A 23383-nucleotide genomic window follows, 5' to 3' on the forward strand; every position below is an offset into this window, starting at 1 on the left:
AAAACGTCTTTGCTACTAAAAGCTACTTTGAGGCTGCAGATGTGCACCGCCATTTAAAATGACACGACAAAGAAAATCGCAAGACTAAATCCCGCTCTGGGCATCTTCTGGCTGTGATGGCTGCACCAGAGGGCATATGCACAGGGATAGAGAAAGTGTATGTTTTGGTGGTGGTGGTGGTGTGTGTATGTGTGTGTGTGTGTGTGTGTGGGGGGGGGGGGGGGGGGGTGTCATTGGGTAGGCAGAATATCCTCATTATCTAGATTTGAGAGCCACAAGGGCCAGCTTGCACAGAGGGTGTAGAATCCCATTAATCACACTGTCACACATACAGGGCCACTCCTGAGACAGGAGTTCACACCATCACAGGCTGATGCTCTGCATACAATGACCAGACACTCAGGCGCTCAGATACAGGGCAAAAGGCTATTCTGGCTCTTTGTGCCTCTTCTTTGAGGAAGATCAATCTTGATAATATCCAGGGATGCGCGCTGTAACGTGGTTTACCCAGTCAGGGGGTGCTTCCCTGCACCTGCATTGGGAAAATCCTCGCTGTGTCTCCTCAACAAGCTTTTGCAGAGGGAACAGTGTCTGCTGAGAGTCGCATTCAGCCAAAGTACACACCTCACAGCTGTGTATTAGTGCATGGGGGATAAACCCAATGATTTGCATGGAAATTGTTTTGGAAAACAATGTGATGAAATCCCTGCAACCTAAAAGGGAAATCAAACAAAAAAATTCTGCCTCTTTGGGGGTCTGTAGCTGTTAAGACCAAACTCATTGGGGTTAAAAACGAAGTCAAACAAGTCCTTTTGTGTTGGAAAGAAACAAGTTACAGCTGTGCTGCTCACACTACTAATATATGTGCTTTAATAAGAATCTTAATCATATCTTTCTTTAAAGATGCGTGGCAGATACTCTGAGTTTCAGTCAACATAAGCTAAATTGCTTGCTGAGGTAGACTGATTAGTGAGTGTGATGCTGCTGAAGAGGAAGCTAGAATAGAAAATATGGATGGTGCTGACCGCTGGAGTTCAGCAGATGAACAGACGTTAAATTTCTCTCTGCCTCCCTGTCTCTAAGGTAACACAATTCATTTTCTTTTATTGATTGACACTGGACAGCGTGACTTTTACGGTTCATGCTTGCAGGCGTCGATAATGAGGGAATATCTTCAGCTTCTGAAAATAAACTGCTGCTCAGAGAAAGAAACACTGGCGAGTGTGTCTGTTTCATCTTTTTATATTTGTGCCAACCCGCCTAAAAATAACGAGTGTATTTGCTCACAGTCTGTGGAGAACATTCGAGGGCTTGTTTGGGGTTATGTGTAGTCACTTGTGGTGTGCCAACAGTACAGTGATATAATGTGTGCGCCGTGGCACGTCTGCTTTTGTGAGGATCAATCAGTTTGGCAGAAGGAAACATTTTGGCAGGTCTTCAGCTTTTGAGGTTTCACGGGTAAAATTAAATATAATTATAGAAACAGCAAGAAGTGATTTAATCGAGTATGTCACACAGTTCAGTGGACACTGTTATTTAAACCCGCCAGATGATTTTATTTGTCCCTCTGAGCTGGGCATTTGTCTAAAAGGGAGTGAACCCTGCAGCTCAAAGGTTTGGTTTCTTGACAATCTGAGGAAAATTTCGTTCTCCTCTGTAGTTAGTAGCTTCTTTAAAGCACTTTTTTAACCTTTATGGTTGCACAAGGATGCCAGGAAAGCAGAGTATGAGCAGCTGACTTGCTGATGGAGAATAAATTAACAAAGTGCTTTTAAATCAGAAAAGGAGTGAAAACGTTGAGTGGTTTTTTGCAGGAAGAAGTTCTTTGAGCAGAAATATTGCTTTAAAAGTTTCTCTTTAGAACATCTAAAAACACTGCAGCTTTGTTCTCCATTTTAAAAACTTTATGCCTATTCATTCCTTTTGATGTTCTGACTCATTTTTTTCTGTAACACACTTTTTGCTAAAAAATATTGTCCCCAATATGCTGGAGCATTTTTACTTTTGTGGATAATTACATTTGTGCTGAGAGACTGGTTCAGACCTGTTCCACCACTGCAATCTAAGCCTACTGACCTATTCAACCTAACTGCAGGCATTTGCCTCCTATTATCTGCAATTTACTGGGCTGCTTTATCAATTTTACATGTTAGAATTACTAAAGCTGGTGTACTTTTAAAAAAAGGCATTACTTAGAATTGGAATGGTTTAACTCAGAGCAAATTGGTAACAATTAAACAGAAACGTCAGTCAAAGCTGGAGAATCTCGAATTTAAGGTTTTTTAGGGCTTTCATAAAATTTGGAGAAATGTGGTGTAGATACAACAAGCTATTCATCAGCCTAACTCATACCTGGGTTTATGTCAGGACATCTGTTCTGACTGGAAGCTTTCATCTTTGGCTCAAAGGTCCTTAAATCTTGTTTAAAAAAAACAACAATAAATTGCAAAGACATTGCAGTGTGGAGTTTGCTGCAGAGTCCAATTTATTCTTGACTTATTAATGGACTTTACAAACACAAACAAGATTCTGGTTTTTATTTTCAACCATCATTCTGATGCAATGCCTTTCATCTGGATTGCACAGACATGACCACAAATCAGATCAGATCACAAGTGACTGTGCTACATGGCATGCTGATTTGACTGGGTCTCTCTTCTTACTTCAGTAGTTTGTAAAAAAAAAAGAAAGAAGAAAAAGTTAAAAAAAATTCAATATCTAAAGATGAAACAGGAGCTCATCCCAACTTCTATTTTACATGTGACCACATCCGTGGCAGCAGACGTAACCATGTGTGACAAAAACTGGAGCCCACTGGGTCAAAAACAGGTGATGCACCAGACCAAGGCACCACGATGAACTGCTGCTGGATGATAACCGCTAATTAGAGATTTTCTTCTGCTCAAGGGGTTGTCTTATGATTAAGGGAGCCCAATGAATATGTATTGAGTTGAGCACACAGATGATATGATGTAGGTCAGGCTACCGGTGGATGAAATGTTCAATGTGTGGAGAGGCAGGGACATTCTCTGTAACTACACTTCTCCAGATTATATCGCTAACAAGTTTGGTGTTCAAAGTAAGGTGATCTATGCAGCTGAAGAGACTTAAATTACCACTCTGGGGATTGCTTCTGTCGGTTCAAGATTAACATTTGAATACATACGCTGTGCGTATTGACGCTGGCTCTGCACAGAATTTAAAACAGTGCCCAGAAATTGTCCTACTTTCACATGGATATCTGAAAAGCATTTCAAGTTGACTTGTTTGTAAATTTTATTCATAAATTAAGAAGAAACTTTAAATATTAAAATCAATGCGTTTCCTGCTAAATGTGTCGGAAAACAGATGCAGATGCCATACAAAGAAAAGGAAGGTTGAGAAGCTGCACAATTCTGATTATCCCAAAAATGTCACAGAGGAATATGGAAGAGTTTATCCTAATGCATGTATGTGTCAGTTATTTATTGAACTTGCCTATCACTGTGCAGCTGATGCTTTGAAGTGCTTCATGATTACAAGCAGCTTGTCATTTCTGTGCGAGGAAACAGTCAGAGAATTTGCATAGTGTGAAGCAGACTGATGGTGTTGGAAATGTGTTGAGCTGAAGCAAAACCTTTACGGCTACCTGGGAGGTGTCGACCCTCGTGTGGAAGAAGTGAAAAGTCTTCAATAATAAAAGAAGGGTCCACTTGACTGCTTTAGTACTTTGATGGAATCAACGTGGATGAATGAAAATCTACACAGATATGGCAGCAAAAATAACAAATAACACTTTTTAAATAGAAAAAAGCTAAAAACTATTTTGTACCGTCAAAAATCCTCAAAACATGAATATTTGTGTTAGGGTGAAGGAACTGTTGAGAACCCCCCCCCCCCCCACACCACAAAACAAAAAAATTGTATCTGAAAGAAAAAAAGGATGAAAGAGTTAAAAGAGTAGAAAGGTCAACTCTGAGAAATGCTTTCCTCTGACTACTTTGGAATGGTTATCGATCTCCAAAACCATGTGAGGAGATACATTTTAAAGCTGGGGCAGTTGAAGCAACAGCTCCATTGACTTCTGTTTGTGTTTTATGTAGAAAAAAAATGAAGTAATGTAAGTGAAATGTAGATAAGTTATTTCAAAAGCATCTCAAAAGTTCACAGAGAGCTGAACAATTTGATGGTTGAATAATTTAGTTGAAAATATTCTAAAGTCATGGCAACCAAAACTTTTGGAGCCATTCACTTTCATAGGGAAAAAATTGCTGCAATTTTGCCCAGAAAATAAAAGTTCCTGAAAAAAATGGCTTAAGAAAGCAACTAATGTCCTTAATGAGCTGAACAATTTTTTAGCTTTATGTTTAAAATTGGCTTAAGTTTACTAAAGATATGAATGGAAAAAATATGTACAAAAGATTAGAAAAGAACAAAAGGTTAATAGCTAAGTATAATCAAATGAATACATTTTTCAAAACAGAGAACAATACTTTGGTTGCTATATAAAAACAGAAAAATACATTTAGACATAAACACGATTAACTGAGGTTTTTAAAAAGTTGTAACCTCACTCGGTTGACTTTCACTCTTTATTTTACAACCACAGAAATTGGCAAATAGGTGAAAGAACTGGAGCTTTAAAGATCACAAGTCAACCGTTAACCTGGTTTAATGCTAAACCTGATAACTTACAACTTAATTAAAAGTTTGTTTTGGATATGAAGTTGATTTAGAAAAAGGGGGAGGAAATGCTGGCTGTCACACAGCTGAGTCTTCCTCCCTCCAGTCACACATGCCTCATCAACAGATCCGTCAGAGGATATGAGAAATACCCCCTCCATTATTTTTCTTTTATTAAAATGTGCAATCCTCACTTTCCAACCATCGGGAATATTGCAGCATGACACAAATCCTGCATGCTTGACAGCTCTCAATAAATCCTATAAATAGTTTCTTTTATTTAAAAAAAAATATTTGAATGAATTAAACTGTGACACTACGAAAGAAAATGACACCAGTGGACTCTGAACACAGTGTTTGAGATTTTCAACATGTTATTGCCGGAGAACATCAGACATTTAAACTACAAAAGGATTTTGTAAATTCCCCAGTTGCTCTCAGGGAAATTCTAAAAAAGCAGGTAACAACCTCCAATACATCGACTTCACCCAAAGGATTGTCCCCTATTTTATGGGACAGTGAATCTGACTCAACATAATGAACTCCCTGTCAAGGAGGTAAAACAAGGCTGTTTCATGTCACTGGAGAAAAAAATCTTGGTGTTGTAGAGATGGTGGCGACATTCAATTTGTGGAGTTTAATCGATGAAGCAGCTGAGTGCCTGCTGCCACGACGGTGCTACACTTGCATGCATAACAAAACGAAAAAGAAGCCCTGCTCTGTGATCCCATCTGCAGTGGTCACATCTCGTCTTCTCTGTGTCACACGGAAGATAAATGAGCCAGAATCTGCCACTCTTCCTTCCCTGCAGGCAAAGTGACACCGCCTCACCACAGTGCAGCTCAGTTGGACACTGTAGTGGAACACCCAAAGCACCAAGCACCATTTCTCAGCTCAGCTCAGCTGCTGATTTGTCCTTGAATGAGGGAGTGGATATCCACATGGGGATGTTCCCAACACGCAGGGATTTAAAGCCTCCTGTTTCAGAAGCTGAGAAAAGGGATTGGATCATTCGAGCAAAAAGAAAACCAGACCCAGTCAGAGCATCAACACTAATCAAAGAGTAACAAGAGCATTGTAGACTTGGAGGTGTTAAACATCTTAAACGAGACAGTATCTTCCGAGACAAACACAAACTAATATCTTTCAAATCTATTACAATACAGATGTTCCTATTATATACATATGCCCTTAGAATTCACTTTTCCTTTTAAGCATGTGACTTTGTTTAAAATGTTTTTTCTTTTAAATGATTCACTATACTTCCACAAAGGGAGATGAGTCTTTTTTTTTAATGAGCTAAAGCAACCACTCGTATGTCACCTTATTGACAAAAAAAAAGGTCTGGCACTTACTTAAGCTATAAATGAACTGCAAATCTTTGTTGCTAGGCTCACACTCATTTCAGTCCACTGCAAATGGGAATCAATCACAAATATATAATGAATTGGTCACACATGGTTTATTTACAAAATGACAAGAGAGTTGATACTTTACTTTTAAGCCTTTTTTTGGACTTGTTCCTGCAAAAATGTCAACAATTTCAAAAAAAGATATGGCACTCTGCTGATGACATTTGAAAATAGTATTCAGAATTGTGGAAAAGAAAAGTAAAAACATGTCTCAATGTGTTGATTTAATCATAGAAAAATTGTTGAGACATAATCTTACTCACAGGAACAGCTAAATACTCCAATGAAAATCATGTTTTGGGTGTTTTTAACATGCTCCTGTGGCATTTTTCTCATGATGGAGGACATGTAAACGGCAAATATTGCTTAAATTGGATTTCTGAATCTTTATTAATTCAAATCGCAGTGAATCAGGGCCAGACAAAAAATATGCAATTGGAAAAACCCTGTATGACGTGGAACAGACCACAAGCTCCCTGCTCCTCTCCATTCTGATGCATCCACTTGCAGACAAATAGATCCATGTACATATTTGTTTTCTTCATCTGAGTTGGAATCTGGCTTATAACTGTACGTCTGGATAGGTACATTATTGCTCTCGATTTTTGTTTCCCCAGTAATGTTAGGTTGGGGTTGTGAGGGGCTGTAAGCTAGTGGGAAAGTGTTAAATACAGAACATTTTCATTGTTTGTTTTTCCTGTTTCCTCTGTAAAGGTGTTCTTTGAGCTGAGTGAAAACACCTGGTGGAGGCCTGACAAGCTGTCCAACCAGGCCCCAGAGCCTGCCACTGGACAGCATAAAAGCTCCTGAGGATCTCTGCAAAGATGGTTCTCTCCTTCTTAGTCCACTTTGGAAATGCTTATGTCCAGTGCAGGCACGGCCCCTGTGTGGTGGATGTTTGTGGACAGGTAAGACATGTCCACAAACTCTTCATGTAGCTTATCCTGTTGTGGACAATATTCTCTTGGTGCCGCCTTTTGTATGTGTTGATTCCGTTTTAATACGGAAGTGCTGAGACTTTATTTTTCTTGTTTTTTTTTAGAGATTTAGGCTGTGCTGTTATGTTTCATCACTTAGCTCAACCTTGGTTCCTACCTCCCCTCCTCCCTTTTTGTTAAAACCATAAGATCATCCATTGTGTGCCTTGTGTTACGGTCCCATCCAGCCCTAGACCTACACTTGTGTGGATGTAACAGAGCATGCAAGCAGATGGATGATGGGAAATGGGGCAGGTCTTACTCCTGCTGCTCTGCACAAACTGTGTTAGAAAACGAATATATATATAAAAAACGCCCCTCTCACCCTCCGCGGGTGGTTTCTCCTCCAAGCTCGGGTCCTCTACCAGAGGCCTGGGAGCTTGAGGGTCCTGCGCAGTATCTTAGCTGTTCCTAGCACTGCGCTTTTTCTGGACTGAGAGGTCTGAGGTCTTTCCCGGTATCTGTTGTAGCCACTCCTCCAGCTTGGGGGTTACTGCCCCGAGTACTCCAATTACCACAGGCACCACTGTCACCTTCACTTTCCATGCTTCCTCCAGTTCTTCTCTGAGTCCCTGGTATTTCTCCAGTTTCTCATGTTCCTTCTTCCTGATGTTCCCATCGCTTGGTACTGCCACATCCACCACAACGGCTTTCCTCTGTTCTTTATCCACCACTACAATGTCTGGTTGGTTCGCCATTAACATCCTATCAGTCTGGATCTGGAAGTCCCACAGATCCAGACAGACAGATAGATAGATAGATAGATAGATAGATAGATAGATAGATGGATGTAGATATATATATATATATATATATATATATATAGATATATGTATGTATATTTAAAAATGGCATATCATAATTGAAAGACCACTTGGAACACCTTGGAAATGGATAAAAAGATGATTGGAGTTGCCACTCTTTTGGTCTGGCAATAGAAATATTTTGGTGGTGGATGACATTTGTTCAAAATGTCTTAGAAATGAATTAAAAGTCACCAGTAACTTTTGTTCTCAGTCAAAAGAAAATATGAATTTTGTTTCCCGTATTTCTTTCTTGCAACATTTCGAGTATTTTGCCTCACGGATGTTCACTTCAAAGTAGATGCATGGAATGTTTCCAGGCTGCATTGAAAAATAGAGATTAGACTTTCCAGAGTGCTTTGTCTTTATTGTGAGCTCTTTCACCGGTTGCCAGCAGCACAACTGCAAATATGTTTCCTTTCCTCTCTCGCAGAATGTTTTGCTGTTTAGTTCCAAGGAAGGAAACTTGTGTGCTTTCCTGTTTCCTTCTAAAGAAAATGTAATGCTACTGCCGGAGAAAAATTCATTCATTTTCAAGTGTCAAGGTTCCTCTGGTGGTTTTCCAGCTGAAAGCGAAGGACACTTCCTGCTTGTGCTGTCACTGTAATAAGGAGCTCCATCTTCACAAATCCCTTTTACCATGAGGATTAGTGTAGATTAAATGAATTCAGAAGTCAACGATTCATGAGAAGGGGTTTTATTTTTCATTTTAAGTAACATTCAGTGCTGCACAAGTTGTTAATATAGAAAGGCATTTACCATCTGCTCAATTGACAGCAGCTTTTGACTTTGGGAGGGGTCAAATATAGGGTTTAAACTACAACAAATTTTAAATGTTAGATTTTGATTCACCTTTGGGGATTATGAAAATATTAATAGTGATGGTAATAGCATTACTAACTTGTATTTGTAATGTTTTACATTACAGGTTAAGTTATTTATTACTTTAATGCATTAGTAACTTGTTACTCTCATACAGGTATAAATACTATTCTCAAACCCTGGTAATTTTACATTTTTTTGTGTGTGTCTTTTTATTTTTTTAAAAGCAGTTTGGTCTGAGGCAAAGATCCAAACAGTAATTCATAGTAACTGGTTTTGGTGACAGTGATATAACACTCGCGCCTCACATCGAGAAAGCCCTGTTCGAATCCTGGCTGGGAACCTTCTTGTATGTTCTTACTGTACATGTGTGGGTTTTCTCCGGGCCCTCCGCTGTCCAAAGACATGCTTCATTAGTCAATTGGTTACTCTAAAGCAGCAGGTGTCAAAATCTGGACCTCAAGGGCTGGCCTCCGGCTGGTTTTCCAGAAATCCTGCCTTGTCTGCTGCTGATAAGGATCAGCTGTGCTTAGCCGATATGAAGCTTCAATGGCAGGTTGGTTGGAAAACATGTTGAACACTGGCCCTCAAGGTCTAGATTCTAACACCCTTGCTCTCAAGTGTCCCTAGGAGTGTGTGTGGGGGGGCAGGTGGGTGTGTGGGTGTGCCAGGACAGACTCCAGCATCCCCATGATCCAGACAGACATGGATAAAGTGGGTTAAGAAAATAGATGGATGGATGGATTGATGGTTTTGTTGGTTGCACAACTTATCTTGGACAACAACCCCCATGTTTTGTCTGATGCCTTTAAGTAATAGCTGTTAACAAAAAAATTGCAATGTTTGGTGGACTCAGCTTCAAGATGTGAAAATATTGGTTTCATTGGTGGGTAGAAGCTGTTGGAAAAAATATACATATTAGACAATTTCCAACTGTGCTCCTCAGGATCTTTGCGGTGGCTGAAAATCACTGGCTATTTGGACCAGTGTCAGCTGGTTCCAACAGGCTTGGTGATCATATCCGAAAAGGTCCACGCATTCATTCGTGCATGCGTACAAACCTCCACTGCCCCTGAGACGCTTCATTTGACCATAATCAGTCTTTCCACAGCTATAGGAAGCGGGCTGACAGTGGGTAGGAAGAGGGAAGAGGGCCAGTGGCTCAGCAGGCTCCATAAAGCAGTGCACCAAAGAGCTTAAAAAATCAGTCCACCTGTGGCCACCGCCGGGCCTAATTACAGAGTCAACCTGAATAATGATAAATCAGTTTGCTTTTAGGTCCAAAATATATGCATGCCGCTCCAGTAGAAGTCCACGTCTGATTGGATCCCAGCAACAATGTTAGAACCACACACTGTATATACTTTACATCATGTTTATAGGATGATTCTGTTTTTGCAGGCAAATCAGGGGCAGGATTTCTAAAACTGGAGCAGTTCCGCGCAATTTGCGTCTATGTTTTATTGAATGTGCTCACAGTTTCCATGGGGAGCCCGGTAGTTGGAGATAAAAACGTCATTTTATGAAGGCGGAGAGTTATGCTGTGGCTCCCTCGTGAACTAGTGCGCATAGTTGCCAAATATGTCATTCCTGCATGCGCCAACAAATGTCTACGAAAGTTAAAATGGAGTGTTATTACATACTCTGAGATTTACTAGCTGTTATCATTAATATTATCAAACAATTCCTGATCTTTTTGGAAAAAAGGGCTCCATCAAAAGCAAGACTATGAGGAGCTGTCCAGGTGCTGAAAGCGCACAAGGCAGCATCTCAGTTAATTAGAAGGCTCGTGTCTGCAGGCTCTGCATGGTGTAATTTTTATACAGGCTAAAAATAAATCAGTTCGTTGCTCTTGATCTTAGGATTTTATTTGAACACCCAAAATTGGCGTTAATTGGAGTCAGATGGGCGCGTGTCGATGAAAACTATAAAAGGAGAAATGGTTCCTCAGAATTTGGCACTTTTAGCAGCCTTTAAGCTGGAATCAAAACACTTCGAAGCCCTTCCGGCTTTTCATGCCCTTTGAGCTCTTTTTGTCTGTCAAATGCTCTTCAGGCTAATTTGGTCTAAAATAACGATCCGTTCGCCATGTAGATCAATAGCCTGAAACTACATCAGAAGTCAGTCACAGTTGGAGAATGCGGACAGGAGGGGTGGAGTTCCCTGCGTTTACTTTTCAAAGCTCTTCTGGCTCAGATATAGCAGAAGCTCACTCTTTCCCCGAAAACCAGAAGCGCAGGCGCTGAAGCGTCCTGACTCCTGACACGCGGTCCTGATTGAGTAAAGTCCCTCATCTCTCTGCTGCAGCCTTTAATTGAACTTTACATGCTGTTGCTTGCTCGTCGGGCAGCATCTGGGAGCTTTGTCTGGACCGCGCACTGCGCTCAGGTTCTCCACCCTCTACTCATTTGGTTCTGAAGGACTCACGCGACCAGTGGAGCTGGACCAGGCTTTCCTGCAGATATGGAGGGAGACGTTATGGAAAAAGTCGAAGCCACAGCCACAGTCGCTGACTTTGACCCCGACAGTGGAAGCATTCCGGCCACCAAAGTGGAAATCACAGTGTCCTGCAGGTGAGTGCACGCCGGCGCTGGGAATGCTGTCTGCGCCAGTATTAGCTGAAACCCGCGCGTTATGGTCAAACACAGTAATATGCGTTTGAAGATTTACATAGAAAATGTGAAGTTACAATTTAACAGACATTTGGACGGTGAAACCAAAGCAGATAAAACCTTTGATTTTATTATCTTTTGCTGCAAAGCACATTTAATCACCACTGCAGAATACATTTTAGACAAAATTGATCTGAAAAACTATTGTAGATTGCAGAAAAATGAACAAGTTGACACCGTTGGAAGGATAATAAACCTATTGGAAATAAAAGACGAAAAAGCAAAGGTAACTTAAATTCATTCATTAATTCGGCTTTTACGCATTTCTATTCGGTAAATTCCTCACATTTGTTTTTTGGAGCTTCTTTCATTCACCGCCAGGCTTATTGTAACACCGTGTGGTGCTTCTCGCGCGTGTCACATCCACTTTGTGTACCACGGGAGATGTCGACCGTCCGTGAGTTAATTGGCGGACAGGAGTGGTCCCCTCCTCCCCCCCGACAGGCGCAGGGACGTTGGCGTGGCTCGCTATAGGGACATTCAGCCGAACCCCTCGAAGAATCACTTGAAGAATCCCACTGAGAGCCGCGAGTTGCTTTGGGTGGGGCATTGGATGACCGACACCTTTCAGCTCCAGAGAGAAGAGGATCAGCAGTTCTCTGCAGACTTACAGGCTTAGCAGTTTTAATTATTGTTTCACCTGGGAGATGGTGTTTATTCCAGCTTCCATGGTCTTCACAGCTGTGTCTCGTTCTGATTATCAGTGTTATACCTTTTGCTACACAGAAACATCACATGGAGATATTTTTTAGCCAAACACTACATTTTTGATATTCCTAAAAATTCCAGTTTGTTTCATTGCGCTCCATGACCTAACAGATGATCAACTGTCCTTTGCTTATTAGTTTCTTACTTGCACGGAGGACAGTGAAACCCCATCAAGTCAGAGGACTTCAACAGCCATTTTAAAAAAAATCGAAGTCCCACTCCGATCATCCTTTGATCGATTGTATTAACATTATCAGTCTTTTATAGTCCCCGCCCAAAAAAGTGTCATTTTCTAGTACATAGTTTCTGCAGAGCGGTAGTAGCTCGTGATAAATTAACTTCCTCGTCGTGGGATGCATTAAGCCTTCCCTCCTTTCCCAACATCCCTTTGTTTACACTCTCTCCTGCTAGTTTACAGCCCCAATCTAACAACAGAAGTGGAAAAAAAATGGCGATCATTGTTGGAGCTATCCATCCATATAATTTTGATTCAGATCTACATGGATCTAGTCGTCTACAAGTTGATGCATCAAAATGCAGCAGTACCGGTACATGGAACTTGTGGCCCACCCAGTGTATATTCTATGTCACAAGTAAGCTTTTTTCAAAAAGCCTTTTCTCTGTCTGCTCCTGATTCATAGTGATTTGAATAAAGAAATACCCGTAAATACAATTTTATGCTAAAATTTATTTATACAAGTCCTTCATATTGAGAATATCTCAAGAACATGTTAAAACACAATTTTACATTGGAGTGGGTCTTTAAAAAATGTAAACTTTTAAGCGTTTACTATTTGAGCTTGATTTAAGTCTAGTTCTTTTTTAAAGATGGATTTTTTTTATTTTTTTTATTTTTTAGAGGAAGTGTGTTGGAGTCTGGTGTGTGAAGCTGACATGAACCCTGTACGAATTTGTATCCATTGTGATTCATGCGTTACAGTTGGAGGCACCAGTGGGGTGCTGTGCCTTTAGGCACACAGAAGTAGCACCCCTCTCCCACAATCCCAATCCTTAGACTTTCAAACCATAAACCAGAATGCCTCCAGGTGCAGTTGACGTGCTGCTTTTCTGTCTGCCGTTCATTTCTTTCAAAACAGAAAAGTTGCTCCTGGTCAAGGTTTGAAACAGAAAAAGGAGGAAGGTGCCATTGCTTGCTCTTTGGGTGTAAAATGATGTCTGTTTTACATTTAAAGATTTTAAAGGCTCGTCTTTTGCAACGATTGTTGCAGTCTGATCACGATCTGGACGATCCCCAGCAACACTTATCTGGAGTTGTGCATTTATTCAATAGAGACGTAGAAATGGAGGGTATTATAACTCAGGGTCCACCTGACTGTGTAATTGATTTAGCAAGTCTGAGCGCTCTGAGATTACAGCTTATTCGTGCCGTGAAGCCCTACAGGCATTTTCATAACCCACTGCCAATATTTTAGCATCCCCCCCCCAACTCTCACACATACACCCACACACACAACAACTGGTGGACTCTTATCAAAACAAGTGCATCTTACTGTGATAGCATGGCTGTGATTAGTTTTTCTCTCAGGTGGGTCAGGGAGCGGTACGATCTTTCAGGCTTGGGGGGGCTGCACTCTGCCTAAGCGATAAGATGGCTCTTCTCACATAAGTGGCCCCTTTTCTTACATCTGTCTCACTGAGCAAATTCCTGTGAATTCAGTTCAGTGAGTTGGGGTTAGTGGCCCCCCTGGTGTTTCACATTCTTCACCCTATACCTCTTAAGTGAAGCTAATGAATGGCTTCATTATTTAATATTTGAGCAGCTCAGATGAAAGTTTAATGAATTGTCTATGTGGTTTGCCATGTCATCTTTTAATTATGAGTGAAGTAGTAAATGTGAATCCAACCGGATTGTAAAAATGTAGTTTCTTTATCTCAGCTTAGCAGACGCTCTCAGGATTGAGGAATGGCTTTGGGGGGGACTGGGACTCCATGCAGGCTGCAAAGAGTCTTTTTAGTTATGATTGTCAGAAAGAAAAGTGATGAAAACCAAGGAAATGCTAAAAGATCGACAATGTTTTATTTGAAACACAGCTTACCTTTTAATCTTTAAATTCATTTCCAGTCTTCACAGAATCTGGTAGAAGGTGATGATGATGAGAAGGCTGGTGGATACTGCTTGAGATAGAGAGATAGATATAGATATATCTATCTCTCTCTCTATATATCTTTATGTACATATATATATATCTATATATCTATATGTGTATATATATATATATATATATAGAGATAGAGATAGAGATATAATGTGAAGAACACAGGTTGATTCAGCAACACTTGTTTTATTGGAGCATTCACTACAGCCCTGTTGTTCAAACTGACAGTAGCTGACAAAGCCTCCCTCCCTCCCACTGCATACAGCTTCACACCTGATAGCTTGACCATGAAACTGCATTGGTGATTTCACTGGCATGAGGTAGTGTTTTTTTTATGTCCATCTCCTGCTGGTTGATGCTGCTTTGAGGTCCCCTGTGATTCTGTTTGTGGTAGATTGGTCAGAGGGGCATTGCATTGAATCTCTGTATTCCGTTTTACCCCATAACTAGACTTGTTCTTTACAAGGCCAGTCTGCCCAGAGCAATCCATTAGCTGGAAACCGGAGAGGCTCCCTGGTTGCAATTCCCTGCTGTGGAATGAGCACTTGTGGCATGTTTTCTTCATCTGCTGTCTTTGTGAAACAATCCCAGCATCTGAAAAGAAGCCTATAATGTAATTATTGGGACAATTAGGATGTGTAGCATTGCTGCTTGATGTGTGAAGAGAAAAGCTTGAGCAAACAGAGTTGTATATCCAACCTTATTTATTTAGGTGTGTTGTTCTAATGTAATAGTGTGTAGTTTTTATCCCACATTCACACCGGACCTGTGAACGTGAAGAACATGCTAAACGTGGCTTCACATAGGACTGGGTTTTATTTGTGCTTTTTACATACGGTTGTAGGTACACTTGTTGCATTCTCAGTCAATAAATTATAGCTGCTGGTCTATAATATTTATTGACAAGTCATGTTCGGAATTTGTATTGCATCAGGTCCAAAATAAGCTTGTGTTCATTGATGGGTAATGCTTGTGATTTTGTTTACACCGGGCAAGTGTCACCAGTTAAAGAACGCACTGTACACAGGTTCTTAAATGCATTTTTAGCATATGGTCGCTGTTAATACTCGATTGTAGCTCATGTCGGCCACCTACAGTTGGAAGAGGCCTGGTGCGAAATATTGAATCGGTGTAAATCTTGTGAATCCTGCAGCAGGCCTTTTCTTTTACAGCTCTATTCTGATATATAAAAGACTTGGTTTCATAAAATATCAGCCAGACACAAACAGCAATTATTCTTCCTTCATGATCAATTTCCAACTGGTTGGTACTTCCATGAATTAAAAGAGACGCCATCCATACATCACTACCAAATCCAAGTCCCTGATATGGTCAAAGTTCGACCTGGTTTAACTTTAAATACACGCTCAAAGGTTGCGTTTTTTATTTATTGAGACCAAATGAAAGAGTTGCGTAACGACAAGTGAACGCGAAACTTTTGAAGACGGAAGCCTTAATATGCATACAAGTCCATTTAGAGTTTTCATTGGAAGTGATCGCTTGAACAGGCATTGTCAAGGGTGGTGTGAACACTCATAACGCCTTCATTCAGTCTGACACTGACTAGATTTATCCAGCTGAAACATCCTTTTGTTTTACCCTGTTAGGCAGCAAAATCTGACTTCAGCTAGTTTGCATTGTGTAAGAGCATCCAATATTAATGAAAGAGCTCTCTGAGAAAGATAAAAATATCAAATTGCAGAGTGACCTGCGGGGTGGGCTCTTAGCTGTTATCTCACAGGTCGGCTCAAGTTTGTGAATGAGACGTCTTTTCTGTTCTGAGGGTCACGGATCTGTGGCATTAAGATGTCAAATCTAAGCACATGTGTTTGTTTGGGGCGCTTTTATGAATTAAACCCTTAAAGGCTGATAAAAACTGCGGGCATTACTGCCACAATAAATCTAAATTGACATATCAACAGGTACTCACTTTAATGCATGGTTGGAACATTAACCTTAACAACGATATATGCATTTATATAATCTATGATGTTTTTGGATCTATAAAAAGTTACATGCATTCGCTTCTGTATCTAAACATGCTCAATGATAAAATGAAATTAATTGATTTATAAGCCTTTTCTAAAGTGTTTTTTTCTTTTACAATATTGACATATTGTGAAGAAACTGGATTCTCTAGAAAGGACTGTATTGTATTAGTTCATAACCCCGTCAGTTTCTTGCACACAGAAATACTGAATAATGACTCAGAGACAAAACTTATCTTTTGTAGATTTACTCCGCACAAAGACCACAGATTTGTACGCAGGGTTACAGACAGATGAACACGGTGCATTCAAAGTCCGAACAACGGGGTTCAGAAAAAGGCCTGGCATATATACCTTGCATTTGCATATTCAGAACCTCATTCGATGGATCATGAAGTGGAAAAACCCACCCACAGACTGTTGCAGGCTAGATGCTCGAAGGTCAGAGCACCTAAAGTGTCAGATCTCTCTGAGGTTATCACAAACATTTGCCAGAACGCATACACCAGAACACACAAAGATGAAAAGGGAGGATGTTTAAGGAATGTTTGCGAGACAATAGTCTTGGTTGTGCTTTGTTTGGAGTGTAATATAATTTTGAGATGATAATACATAGTGAATCAAGGTTAAGCCATTAATGTGATAAAAGGTAAAAGTTAGTTTAATAAAATGTAAAGGGAGTTTCTAACTATTCTGTTTCTAATCACTCCTAACACATATAGTTGTGCAAGACCAAATTTAAAATTAAAATAATCAAAAGCAGTTTCTACTTTTTGATTTGACTAACTATAAATTATTTTACCAATTTGGCGGAGGTTCCAAAAAACAGTTTACTGTTGTTCAGATGTGGTTAGAAGTCCTAAAGACCGAAGGCTTGGAGAAATCCCAGTCATTGATCCTGTGAACAAAAGAGCATAAGTTAAGAGTTGGTTCCGGAGCGAGTCAAAAGCCTGGCCAGAGAAGTGGGCTTTATACCCCACAGTTAAGCTGAAGGACTGGCGGGTTTTAGCTGGTCTAAAATACAGTTGAATGAAGTGAGTTCATGGGTTGCAAGTGCACCAGAATCCCCCATCCACAACAGAAATTAAACAGCAGAAGATGAAAAAAGGGCAGCAGAGGAATTCTCCCAATTGGTACACCTCTACTTGATTAAATCTGGATGAAGAAAGGGTGAACTTTGAAATAAATCCCCCATTAATTGTGTTTATTTTAGTTTCTAATCCATGGCAACACAAGGGCTGTATGGTTGCACAGCTGTAATTGGAGGTTATCTTATTGCATGAAAAAATTAATCAACGTGCACTCTTTACAAAAACGGTTCACGCGGCAATTCTGAAAGATGTGCGAGTGTGGGGATATTTTACACTTCAGGAAATATGGGACACAGTGTGGCTGATCTTCTATGAACATTCTCAACACTGTTGCATATTTTGTTGGTCTTTCATTTGCTGGCAGTCATGACTGAAAGGAAACACAAGCAGCTGACTGTCAGTTTTTGTCATTTCCGTGGACTGGTTGAAGCTAGGACTATTCTCTGTGGTACAATGGGGAGGATATTTCATAGTCTTGCCGAGGCAATGCTGTCTGTCTGGATGACAGTTTCTCTTAATGCTACATGGATGTGTCTGGACCCAAAAGAGTAAGCAATTTACTTTTAATGCAGGAAAATGTAAGTATGTATCATATAATGGAAAGCACAAACTGGGAAGCAAATATGATAGAAGTGCACAAACTAGATTTTTTTTTCTATTCAATTGTCCAGTAATTGGTTGACCCGATTTTTAGTTTCATTGTCTATATGATATGGCAGCACATTATCTTCTCATAAAATATCTATATATATACACACACACCAACCAAGCTTTTTAAAAGAACTAAATAAAATAACCATCCCACATGCCAAGCTTGAATTTCAAAACCATTATATGTTCAATTTTGATGTCCCAGTATAATTGTAGATTATGTGACTTGGTTTTAGTTATTTATTTCTTTGAAGCTTTTCTGCAAACTGACATGTTTACGTTGGTTCTTGTTGCTCCAATATCAAACAGGTTTTGTAGGGATTTTGGAACCAGCGTAAGAAAAGCATTTTAATTTGTTTAAATGGCTCATTTGTCATTTAAAGTGGTGTGTCCCATTCCACATTGATGAGTTACAGAAATGAATTGACCCCTACATAGAAAACGTAGCTGCCACAATCAAACTGAACACCACTCCCTTTTTGTAACCCAAAACCAGAAAGTGGCACATTAGAAAAGTTCCAGGTTGACCTATTTCAACACTACAAAAACAAAATATTAAGAAAGTAAGAAGACTTTTGTTTCAATTAACAATGGTCTTCTTTTGTGTCAAGAAAAAAAAATTCTTATCAAAGTTTTTCAATAGCAAGATCACTTTGAGAAAATCTGTTGGTGACTAGATTACTTTCTTAAAAGAAAAAGTCTTGGTAGGACCATTTTTCCTACCAATTTTTTTCTTGTATCTTTTTTTTTTCTTATTTAAACATTTTTTTTCTTTAAAAAAATTAACTTTATTTTTAGGGGGCCTTTTTCTTGCAGTGTAACATGTTTTTATGATGTTGGGGATGCACTACTACGTCTTTTCAGGTAAATCAAATAAATCAGTGCTCTGAAAAGCAACATACTTGAAGGTGTTGGTTTCAATAGTTTTTTTTTTTTTTGCACTAAGCTTTTACCAACATATCAAAAACAGCTTTACTTTTAGAGCAAAGGTTTGGGTTCTGGAACGCTATAGCTGAAAGAAGAAATTGATCAGGCTGAGCTTTAAAAACATACTTTATCCAAATAGTTTCTTGGACAATAATAAAAATTTAATCGAAAAAAAAAAGTAAAGAGTGTCTTAAAAGCAAAATAACAGAAATAAATATAAAAAAATCTCTACATAACAGAAATGAAGAGAACAAAAGGTGACAAGAGGATCTACTGAGGAGCAACTGAAAGCAAGCTGTTATCAAAGCAACAAGAGGAAACTGAGTTGATTGAAACTGAAACCAGGTGTGACAGTTGAAAGGAAGAAGCTAAAATGGAGAGAGGATAGTTTCCATACCCCCCCCCCCCCCCCAAAAAAAAAAAAAGCTAAAATCCTCTCTCTTACATTGAATATATCCTTTACCACAATCAATAAAACAATTTACTTCTGTTTGACCATTCTATCAGCCCACCTTAACAGTGCTGAGCCTGATGATTTCTTATTTTGTCCAAATCCATGCAGTCACATTTTAGTTCTTTTTCTTTCTTGACTTGTTTTTATCGTTTCAAATTCATGGTATGTGTGAGCTGATGGATGTATTTCTGCAGCTGATTATGCTTATATAGTGTAGAACTCAATAGTGTTGTCAGTTATCTCTGCAGTACATGGATAGTGTTGGTCTGTCTTCAAAGGTATTTGCAGCTTATGTGTTTTCAGATGGAACGGAGGGACGAAGGAAAATTGCTTTAAATTCACAGCTGAATGAGAGCAGGTCTCCAGGATTAGAAAAGCCACATCCAATCCATGTGGGTTTTTCCCCTCAGGTTCAAAAAACAAAACAAAACCAAAAAAAATCCCCACTCCCCCTGAGCTGTCACAGAATGTAATTAGCACTGATATTGCTCCTGAGTCAGACACTAGTTTCACACCCAAAACCTGTCCGGAATGGGAAGTCAGTGTGTGCGTGCACAGACATTTATTATCCCAGCAAAAGGGCGGGTTTTGTGACTGAAGTTTGGTGTCTGCCTGTGAGATGGCTGCCTGGGGAGTGCTCTGCAGCAGGTATTGTCATCCTGGAGAGATCCCAGGTTGAAGCTGAATAATTAAAGAGATGAGCAGAAGAAGACATCTGGTGGAATCCTGGTGAAAGTCATGGTTCTCCTATGATAAAATGACCGGGCTGTGCCCAGAATTTTAAAGGCAGTTGTGGCACAGATACGTAAACCTTTTTTGTTTTTTAAAGCACAGACAAATTCATACCAAAAAATGTAGTGTACTGGAACCACTCTCTTTAACAATTTTTTATTCAATAAATGAGTATTTTCATGTTTTCTTAATACAAGGATTTTTTGGTACAAAAATCCTCCTTAAAGAAAGAAAGATATTATCTTTATAATGTGTTACTCCATCCAGGGCTGAGCTAACCTCTGCAAAAGCACGTTCTTCCTCTGCTGAGCTTTTGGAGAGTCTGACCCCTAAAAAAGGCTTAAGGGTGTATAAGGTAAAAAGCAGCCTGCTGACCACTCACAGCGTGTGTAAAGACAATGTCTGTCCCTGGTTGAAGGAGAGGAGGCCACAGGGCAAAGAAAGATAGTGGCTTGCTGGAGTAAAACTCAAAATGAAAACCATCATTCACCCTCTCCTCCAAGCCATCTCCATCGCCTGTACTGTAACATAAAGAGTTTTCATTCTGTAACCCAACCAGACACATGTCTATTAATTCTGCATTTGTGTAGTTCCTGTGAGCAGCAATGAGCCTGAAAGTCACTGGAAAGTCAGATTCCCAATTATTATAAACCACTTTTCCCTGAATTAGATGCAAATTCCCATGACTTTGACATAGTTAAAGTGCAGAAATTGAGGATTTCCTGTCCAAAAATTCCTCTGTATTACTAATCACAGACTTACCTCTTTTTATGCTGTACGTTAGTAACTATTAAGAAAGGTGTAAATGTTATTTTCTATTTTTGCAAAGTTAAATTGAATTTTGTCATTTGTAATTTCATTTTTGATGTGTTAGTGCCCTGCATGCTGCTTTAACAATAATTAATATTGAAATTAATTAAGGACGTTATTGCACTCAGTTTTAGCAAAGGTTGAAAAGATCAAAGGAAAATAAACAGTTTTATTAATTAACTCAAAATAAGATGATCCCTGTAATGGAAAATGCCTAGAAAGAAGTTGGAGAATTTTAATAAGGTGGAAGTATAAAGTTATGTATATTTAATTACACTTGTCCTACTTTTAATAAACTTTCTCTTCAAATTTTACTGTATGAGACTCTGGATAATGATTCTCTCATACTAATAGGTTTGGACAGAATTAACATTTGAAATGTGCTGTTGTTGAAACAGAAATATTAACAGAGGTGTCTCTGCCCTCCTGCTGTGCAGATGTGTGCTCTCTGACCATAATTAGGCAGAAAACTCTTGTGTTGGTTGACAAATCTACCACATTAGGATTCTTTTATGGAAAAAAAGGTTGTTCTGTGAGAGCAAACAAAGAAACCTGAACAAGTTGCCATAAACCATGTGGGAGAGGGAGGTTATGGAAATGCACAAACATATTGCAGCAGTAAAGTTGCTGCCAGACAGTAACAGGTGGCTACAAAGAGGCAGTTAGTCATGGATGGCTTTGTTATCTTCAATAGTAATTGCTCTGACAATCTTTCAACTGTCAAGACAGCCCAAGGCTAATACCCAATGAGACCGCATCTGTCATTTCCTCTTGTAAGCCCATGACAGAAGATTTTTATGTCCAGGAATGCAGAATTACATGCACATGACTGATGTCATGCTGCTTGAATTCTGTCCTAAACTCATCTATATTCATTGAAATCTGGCCATCCCTAAAAGGAAATAAATTTATTGTCTAATAATTTCAAGTTATTTATTGATGCTGCTTACAGTCAGGAACTGGGAGACATGTCTGCACATATGCTTTTGCAATAAATTACTGTAATACTTTTAAGGAAACCATCAAGAAAGCACTGAGGATCAGCAATAAACAGCAATGCATTAACGAAAAGGAGGAACACACCAAATATTGGAAGAAATTAACTAAATCATGGAAAACTTGTCTTTTGTTTCAAACATTATGCATGATCAGGTTTGCTATTTTTAACCTGTTCAAAGTCTGGATTTCTTCATCTCTAAACCGCATTTTCCAGCTTTTTCAACTGTTGTTTTAAACTGCCCCTCTATTTTAGACATAGATAATTGAACATTTGCACTCAAATAAAAAAAGGTTTTTTATATTTGTGATGGAAAATTACTGCAAGTTTCAAGAAAAATTTCTTATGTTTTCAACCATTAACTATTTTTTAGATTTGTTATATTTGGGAAAAAAGCTTTTTTTAAATGTCATCTGCTGTTGCACATCATTAGCTGGATCTTTACTGAATTGCTGCCAACCTGTGTCTTTCTTTTCACCTGCAGAATATTTACTGCTTTTCTTTTTTACTCTTAAACTGTAAACTCTGTCAGGAAGACATACTATATGAAACATGATACTGTTGAGTTCAAGACCGAAACTTATATTACAAAAATAAAATGTCTTGCAACAAACACAACAAAGAAGCACAGTTGGACAGAAAACCAACAATAAAAATTGAGTCTAATTATAATTGTTCATGAAATATTAAGCTTTTGATGTGCCAAGATTTTCTGAAAGAAAATATTTGTTAAGCAGAAGGGGTCTGACTAATCAGAGCTCAGCTTTGATCTTTATAGACCCATTCTAATGAAAACTGTATTTTGGATGATTTTAACATTTTCCATTTTCTGATGATTGAGGACATGCATAAAATAAATTAAGATTGAAACTGCTTTACTGAGTTTTTCTTTATTCAAACCAGGCAAATTTCTGATGAACTCTTGCTCCTCTGCAGAAACTTTGTCCTTGAAAACAACACAGGTTTTTGGATTTTGGCTAAAAATGGCATAATCATAATTAAAAGACCACTTGGGACACTGAAAATAGATTAAATGATGATTGTAGTGGGGCTCTAATGTTAAAACCAGAAAACCAGGTTCAACAAAAGACTATTACCTTTAGGATACCTACGAGCATCCAGTCCGAGAGTGGCTAATATCAGCTTGTTTTGTTTTCTTTGTTGGTCTTTTTTTTTTTAACACAGATTCAAGAAGCGTCTATTAAAAAACCTAAAGTTGGTCCAAACCGCTGCTGCCTGATTCTCAACTTTGATCAAGACAGTTTATCTGCTCAATTCAATTATCAGGTCTCTTCGCTGTTTTCTTCTCCCCTCAACTTCCCAGATTATCTTGACAGGTTTGCTTTCTGTTTTCAAAGTAAAAAAAAAAAAAAACACAAACCGTTGCTATGCTCGGAATAATCTAGCAAACTACAGACTAAACAAAGGTTTTGTAAAAATACCCTGAAAACACCTCTGCTTGTGGGGTTAGGGCCTATGACTGCACAGTCCATTAACTAAATATTTTCCCGCCACATTCCTTAAAAATAATGTGCTTATGAGGCATTCTAAGAGCACAAG

At 39.1% G+C, this 23383-nt stretch overlaps 1 protein-coding gene across 4 annotated transcripts in view; it reads left to right on the forward strand.

Annotated features, from left to right (window-relative positions):
* The first annotated feature begins 6904 nt into the window (after positions 1 to 6904).
* The window catches only part of cpne5a (copine Va), a 98135-nt gene continuing 81656 nt past the window's right edge, over positions 6905 to 23383 (forward strand). For 2 of the 4 annotated variants that reach the window (XM_020704604.3, XM_004070683.5), the window contains exon 1: positions 10432 to 11249. In XM_020704604.3, coding sequence (XP_020560263.1) covers positions 11140 to 11249 — 110 coding nt within the window. In that variant the 5' untranslated portion in view covers positions 10432 to 11139. Of the gene's footprint in view, positions 6983 to 10431; positions 11250 to 23383 lie in introns of those variants that run through there. The other 2 variants (XM_078950694.1, XM_078950693.1) reach the window with 2 other exon arrangements.

Source organism: Oryzias latipes, chromosome 7, assembly GCF_053564925.1.
Source record: "Oryzias latipes strain Hd-rR chromosome 7, Olatipes_Hd-rR_3.1".
In the NCBI taxonomy this organism is placed as follows: domain Eukaryota; kingdom Metazoa; phylum Chordata; class Actinopteri; order Beloniformes; family Adrianichthyidae; genus Oryzias; species Oryzias latipes.